The 7,684-nt window shown below is 39.5% G+C and overlaps 1 protein-coding gene across 3 annotated transcripts in view; it reads left to right on the top strand.

The window, feature by feature from the left end:
• GALNT1 (polypeptide N-acetylgalactosaminyltransferase 1) overlaps positions 1-5,193 on the top strand; it is an 83,345-nt gene extending 78,152 nt beyond the window's left edge. For all 3 annotated transcript variants that reach the window (XM_032421149.1, XM_032421150.1, XM_032421151.1), the window contains one exon: positions 4,015-5,193. In XM_032421149.1, coding sequence (XP_032277040.1) covers positions 4,015-4,161 — 147 coding nt within the window. In that variant the 3' untranslated portion in view covers positions 4,162-5,193. The remainder of the gene's footprint in view (positions 1-4,014) is intronic.
• Positions 5,194-7,684: the final 2,491 nt, after the last annotated feature.

Raw genomic sequence — 7,684 nt, 5'->3', positions numbered from 1 at the left:
GGGGGGGGGGGGGGGGGGGGGGGGGGGGGGGGCTCTGCACTCAGTGGGGAGTCTGCTTGCGATTCTCTCCCTCTGCCCCTCCCCCCCGGCTCATACTCTCTCTAAAATAAATCTTTAACAAGCCTCCCAATTGTATGTTCACTGAAAAGTGACAGTATATTACTTAGGAAAGGTAAAACCTGTTTATAGTAGCATGAACAAATAGGGGCTTACTCTTCTTACTAAGCCTGGAGGTAAGTGGCTGCTGGTGTAGAGATTCAGTGGCACAGTGGTGTCGGGCAGTCTGCTGCATGTTCCCGGCCTTTTCTTGTGGCCACAATGGCTGCTGCAGCTCTCACCCTCACCGCCACATCCCAACAGCAGGGGGGAGGAAGGGAAGAGGGGACATTGCACCCCCCCACCACGTTTTGCTCTTTATCAGGAAAGCCGGAGCTTTTCCTGGACCCCCCCCCTCTGCAGACTCCGCTATGTCTTATGGGCCAGAACTTCATCCCATCGTGACGCCCCCTCTGCCGGCTGAAAGGGAGGCTGGTTAAACAGGCAGTGTGTTGGAGGCAGGAGGTGGGAATGGCTAGTGGTAGCCTCTGTCTGAGCTACACGGTCCGCCGCATCTGTTATTCCAAAAGTAGATGTGTGGTTAGGAAGTTAAGGAGCTCAAGTGGCTTTAGGGGATTTAGAAAGAACCAGTTATGAGTGTAGGTTTTTTTTTCCCCAGTCTTTTTTTATTATGTTAATCACCATACATCATTAGTTTTTGATGTAGTGTTCCAGGATTCATTGTTTGTGTAGAACACCCAGTGCTCCATTCAATACGTGCCCCCTTTAATACCCATCACCAGGCTAACCCATCCTCCCACCCCCCTCCCCTCTAGAACCCACGGTTTGTTTTTCAGAGTCCATCGTCTCTCATGGTTCGTCTCCCCTCCGATTTCCCCCCCTTCATTCTTCCCCTCCTGCTATCATCTTCTTCCTCTTTTTTTTAACATATATTGTATTATTTGTTTCAGAGGTACAGATCTGTGATTCAACAGTCTTACACAATTCACCATAGCACATACCCTCCCCAATGTCTATCACCCAGCCACCCCATCCCTCCCACCCCCCCACCCACTCCAGCAACCCTCAGTTTGTTTCCTGAGATTAAGAGTTCCTCATATCAGTGAGGTCATATGATACATGTCTTTCTCTGATTGACTTATTTCGCTCAGCATAACAATCCACATCGTTGCAAATGGCATGATCTCTTTTTTTTTAAAAAAAGATTTTATTCATTTATTTATTAGCGAGCGAGAGAGAACCAGCATGAGAGGGGAGAGGGTCAGAGGGAGAAGCAGGCTCCCCGCTGAGCCGGGAGCCCGATGTGGGACTCGATCCCAGGACCCTGGGATCATGACCTGAGCCAAAGGCAGTCGCTTAACCAACTGAGCCACCCAGGTGCCCGATCTCATTCCTTTTGATGGCTGCATAATATTCCATTGTATGTATATGTGTGTGTGTATATATATGTATATGTGTATATGTATATGTATATATATGTACACCACACCTTCTTTAGCCATTCATCTGTTGATGGACATCTTGGCTCTTTCCACAGTTTGGCTATTGTGGACATTGCTGCTATAAACATCGGGGTGCACGTACCCCTTCAGATCCCTACATTTATATCTTTGGGGTAAATACCCAGTAGTGCAATTGCTGGATCGTATGGTAGCTCTATTTTCAACTTTTTGAGGAACCTCCATACTGTTTTCCAGAGTGGCTGCACCAGCTTGCATTCCCACCAACAGTGTAGGAGGGTTCCCCTTTCTCTGCATCCCCACCAACATCTGTCGTTTCCTAACTTGTTAATTTTAGCCATTCTGACTGGTGTGAGGTGATAGCTCATTGAGGTTTTGATTTGGATTTCCCTGATGGCAAGCGATGTTCAGCACTTTTTCATGTGTCTGTTGGCCATTTGGATGTCTTCTTTGGAAAAATGTCTGTTCATGTCTTCTGCCCATTTGTTCTTTGGGTGTTGAGTTTAAGAAGTTCTTTATAGATTTTGGATACTAGCCCTTTATCTGATATGTCATTTGCAAATATCTTCTCCCATTCTGTTGGTTGTCTTTTGGTTTTGTTGACTGTTTTGCTGTGCAGAAGCTTTTTATCTTGATGAAGTCCCAGTAGTTCATTTTTGCCCTTGCTTCCCTTGCCTTTGGCGATGTTTCTAGGAAGTTGTTGCTGCGGCTTGAGTGTAAAGTTTTAAAACTTCTGGAGCCCTTGGCCTGGAGTCTTCTCTGAGATAAAATTTTAGTTTGCAGGCTGGGTTCTACCACAAGCAGACTCGGAGATAAAGCTTAGTTTTCACAGTGTTTATTAGGGAGCAGCAGCCTTTGGACCAACACCTGTGAAAAGGAGAGAGAAGACAGAGTTGGGCAGAGGTAGGAGTCACACCACAATGCGGCTCCCCCAGACTCAGCCAGCTGCTGCATAGGGAGCTCAGGGACAGCCTGTCAGCATTGTCCTGCCTCCGTAGGTCAGAGACAGCAATCTGGAGAAATTAAAAAAATAATAATAATAAATATTTTAAGTTTTACTTAAGTGATCTCTACACCCAGCATGGGGCTCCAGTTCACAACCCTGAGATCAAGAGTCACAAGCTCTCCTGAGCCAGCCAGGTCCCCTTTATAAACCTAAAATCGTGACATTGTAGGTTCCAAAGGAACCCTAGAAATAGAACCCAGCGTCACAGAGCAGATAAAATGATGTAAGCATGTCTCAGACAAACCTAGAAGTCTAGATCCAGGATTCTTTGCACAATACCATACTATCTTTGATTAAATTTGTATTTTCTTAAATCTGTCTTATTTATATTCTCTATTGCCTACAGTTTATGACACCATCCAAGTCCTGACCGGGCCCGACCCTGCTTAGCTTCTGAGAGCAGACGAGATGCGCTGCCATCAGGCTGCTAGGGCCATAGGCCAGTTTATGACACCAGGTTCTTGAGCTTTGACGCTTGGGATAGCTGTCCTTTCTAGAGTAAAATGCAGATTTTGACCCATTTATATCTAGAGATTAGGGGCAAGAGCCAGCAAATTATCTTTTCTAGGTTACAAATAGACTTTAGGCAATGATAATTATAGCATTTATCCTCTCCTTCAGAGGTTACAGCTAGCTATCTGTCACTTGTTTATCCAGTTGCCTTCATCAGGCTTTTTCTGTATGGAGACTAGTCAGTGCTGACTGGGTCCTCTTCTGAGTCCAGTGACAACAGTCCCCATGAAAATGCCATGCTCCAGATAAAAGAATTACATTAAAATAGAGGGATGAGTAAGTCAGATAAATGTGTGTTAGTAAACATATTTCACATTTCCTTATAGTTGTATATGTTTATAGGATAATGCTTGATTCACATTCCTACACGGCTGCTTTGAGTAACAGACACATGAATTGACCTACGTTAATCACTTATAACACTCTTCTGTCCTGACATTTTGAAATTACTCTAAAAATCAAGTCCATAGCGCAGACAAGTACATAGAAAATTATATAGCTACATCTCTCAGCCATTTATTAAGGGCTGCTTTATCAATCTTACAATCTCATAAGATTTTGAGTCTTCTAAAGGACCTGAGTTTCTAAGGACTTGAGGTTTGAAATCACAGAATTAATTTGAACAGCCTTATCACAGGGAAATGAAGCAATTTTGAAATAGCTTTTTGAAAATAGGTTGAGGATCCTAAATTAGGAACCACTAATCTGTTTTTTTTTTAGGAAGCTGAAGCACAAAAAGTGAAATTTCTCACAGTGTTCTAGAGCTTGTGCAGAATTGGGACTTAGCATTGGTCATCTTACTTCAAGTTCAGTGTAACCCACCGTAGCCCAGTGCCTTTCTCCCTCCCACATAGCTCTTAGGGCGGTCTTTATGTAGACACTTTTTCTACAGAGCAATTTAATGCTCACCGAAAATGATGGTTGAGATGTGTGAGTTTTTTCACTTTCATGTTAAGATTTCTTTTCTGTCACTTTCAGAAATTAACCCTGCAGCATGTGAACAGTAATCAGTGCCTGGATAAAGCCACAGAAGAGGATAGCCAGGTGCCCAGCATAAGAGACTGCAATGGAAGCCGGTCCCAGCAGTGGCTTCTTCGAAATGTCACCCTTCCAGAAATATTCTGAGACCAAATTTACAAAAAAAAAAAGAAAAAAGAAAAGAAAAAAAAATAAGGATTGACTGGGCTACCTCAGCATACATTTCTGCCACATTCTTAAGTAGCAAAAAAGGAAAAGTGCTTTCCTCCTGCGGGGATGTAAGGTTTATCAGCCATTAAAACTTAGACTCCTCTCGCTTTTCACTAGCTGTGAACCAGCCTTCTTGTCTAAGGACGTGAAACTACATAGTAGCGAGACTGTGCACACTGATGTTTACAAGATTGAAAGAGTCTCATCAAGAATCATGGTAAAGAATATTCAGACAATGAAGCAGTCAACAAAATGTGCTTTCCAGAGCTGCACCTTGTACGGTTTGCTTGCACATCAGTAACTGCTGCTGAATGTGCTGTCATAATGAAGAGATTTCCAGGATTTTTTTTCTGATTGGAACTGGTAACCAGTATATTAAATATTGTTATAAAAATAAGTGAAAAAGAACTGGAACCAGTTTCAGAATCATGAAAACATTTTTACAATTTAAGAAGAAACTATATTAAACAGGGTTTAAAGGAAATTAAAACAGAACTATGAGAAGTACAATTTGTTATAGTATAGTATCAAATTTCTATATAGATTTTATACCTCAGTGGGGAAAAATAACTGATTCCAATGACATTCATTTTCATCTGTGATAGTCATGGATGCTTTTTTTTTTCCTTGGGGTGCTGAAATTGAGCTGAAAAAAAATGGCTCTTTGAACGTAGTTTTAATTGCTTTCTTCAGTTTTTTTTATTTGGTTTATGGGTTGTTGGAATTGTAATTTTTAATTGCCTTCAAAGAATGAAGATTTAAAATAATGTCTGGTCTCACTGAACACGTTAAATCTCTCAGTTGCTCTTGGGTCAACTGGCTTATAGACTTTCACACACACAAATTTATTAGATTTTAAACTTCTTAACTTGATTCAGCTGATTATGCTTAATACCCAAGATTCATACTACTGTACTACAGATTTATTTTCACAGCAATAAAGCTTCAGTTCTTTATGATTCCACTCAACAAAAGTCCTGCAAAAGTGATTATTTGGATATTTGGAGAGGATACATTGGATGGTTTTTTGGAAAACTTTTTTCACTCCATACTCAGATGTGCTTTATTGTCAAGTGCATACTTAGATTAGGTTCTTGAATTGTAATGGTGATCTGTTTTTTTTTTTTTAATAAAATTTGACTGAAAATGTTTGACATTATTTTAATGAGTTAACCAAAGAAGTGCAGCTACTATTCCATCTTAGTCCTGCATTTCTTCCCTAAATTCCATTTAGGTTAAATCAATTTTCCTTTTTTTTCTGATTTTTAATACCACAAAATAACTTCAGAATCAAAAGTTGAGTAAACAGTTTTTTAATTTCATAGAAGATCTCATTGTGCCATTTCTCCTGATATGTAAAGCAGTTCATTGGCAAAAGTGTATTTTCCTTGTTTGTAAGATTATATTTAGTGACGTTCTTTTCTTTGATTATCAAAGACTCTCACTGCAGGCAGTGCTATTTCTTGTGCCTAAGAATGTTTCTGAAAGTTGTATCACTAATGCTACTTGCGAAGTTGAGTGTATGGAAAGTTTCTCATCTTCTATTCAAATTAATCAGTATCAAGAATATCAAGCACATGTGGATGCTTTAGGGTGAGATGGTAGTACAGAATGCATAAATTTTGTCCCCAGGAAATTTGCAGTGAAGCAGGTGCTGGATTTTTTTTTCCCCCCTACTCCATGAGCTCTGTTAATTCTGTCTTCAGTAGACCTAATGTTTGAATAAATCAGATGTCTAATAAATTATTTTCATGCTCAGAATTTAAGGTTTTTGTACTCTAGTATAGCTTGGTCTTATTTCTTACTGTAAGAAAGCTTAATAGAAATGCGATTTAAGGTTTTGTTAGGGTTTTTTTTGTTTTTTTAAGAGGGGGATGTGAGTGATTTAATTCATGGGTACTTTTAGAACCTGATGGATAATCCCATTGCCTTTATTTTTCTAATTAAAGAATTCCTAAATACTTTGAAAATATAAAATATTCCTCAATAGTTGTGCCTTACATTGATTTTATTTGAAGTTAAAATGGATCCCTAGTCATTATATCCATTTGTAGATCAGGCAGTGTGCTAACCACTCTGTTATAAGTCAACCTGGGAAGAAAAGAATGAATCAGAAAGAGTCAAGGATGAAAAGAGGGATTATTACTGGATCAGTGAAGAATTCATAAAATGTGACAAGGAGAATCCAAATCTCTCAAATGTATTCACCTTATTCCAATCCCAATCCATTTTAATGTCTTTCTCTTCTAATTGGCATTCTGAAAAAAATAGTAAAATTAAGGACAGCACATAGGCCATGTCCTCATTTCCCTATTCTACATTTAGCTGAAAAACAGAAGTTCTTCTCTAAAGGTCTGGTGCTCTCCCCATCTTTCAAGAAGTACACCAAGAGCAAATTGAACTCCAGAATTACATGTTTTTTAAAGAAGAAAGAAAATCAGAAGGCAGTGTTTCTGAGGCAATAACCATGAGCAGAGGTATGCAAAGAATGAATCACTTTTTACTCTGGAAAATTAGATGTGTTCTCAATTATAGAACACTTTTCCCATTCTCTGACTTCCTGAAGTTTAACAAGAATTTGCTTGATCTACCAGAAATAATAATTTTGCAGGAAATGAGGCAAAACTCAGCCGTACTGTCTATATACTAGCAACAATTAAAAATTATTTACCATCTTACCATCTGTAAGATAAAAATCTTACCATCTGTAATCACATCAAATAAATCAAATACCTAGAATGTTAACAAGAAATATATAAGACTTCTACCCTACAAAACTACAAAATGTTGCTGAAACTATAGAACGCTGTAATAAACATATTCATGAATTGAAAGGCTGCATACTGTCAAGATCTGTTTCCCACAAATTGATCTCTAGAAATCAAATTTCAATGAAATAAAAATCCTGTGAGGCTTTCTTGTAAAAATTTGCAGCAGACTCAGAACAGCCGATACAATCTTAAGATGTGTGTGTGTGTGGGAGGAGGGGATTGGAAGACTTGACACTACTCAATTTCATGAATTGCTTCAAAATTACAGTAATTAAAAGTGTGATTAGAGTTAGGACAAATAGATCAGTGGATAGAATAGAGAGTCCAGAAGCAGACCCATACATATGGTCACTGGCTTTTCAACAAAAACACAAGCAACTCCACAGGGAAAGTCTCTGAACGCTGATGCTTTCGCACAGTGCACAATGTATTCAGCATGGATCACAGCACCTAAATGTATCTTCCTGACTCCTGGGATACTCAAAGATACCTTAGGACATAAACTTCATATAAGGAAAAAAAAAAAAAAAACCTGATGATTTCACAATTACACTCTTCTTATCAGAAAGAGAGTAAAGTGAAAAACCATGCTGCAGCCAAGGACAAAACAGTTGCAGTAAGGGGCGCCTGGGTGGCTCAGTCGTCAAATGTCTGCCTTCGGCTCAGGTCATGATCCCAGGGTCCCGGAA

This window comes from Phoca vitulina, unplaced genomic scaffold (genome assembly GCF_004348235.1).
Source record: "Phoca vitulina isolate PV1807 unplaced genomic scaffold, GSC_HSeal_1.0 scaffold24, whole genome shotgun sequence".
NCBI classification, from domain to species: domain Eukaryota; kingdom Metazoa; phylum Chordata; class Mammalia; order Carnivora; family Phocidae; genus Phoca; species Phoca vitulina.
Note: the sequence above shows the minus strand (reverse complement) of the source record. Positions and strands in the feature narration are given on the sequence as shown.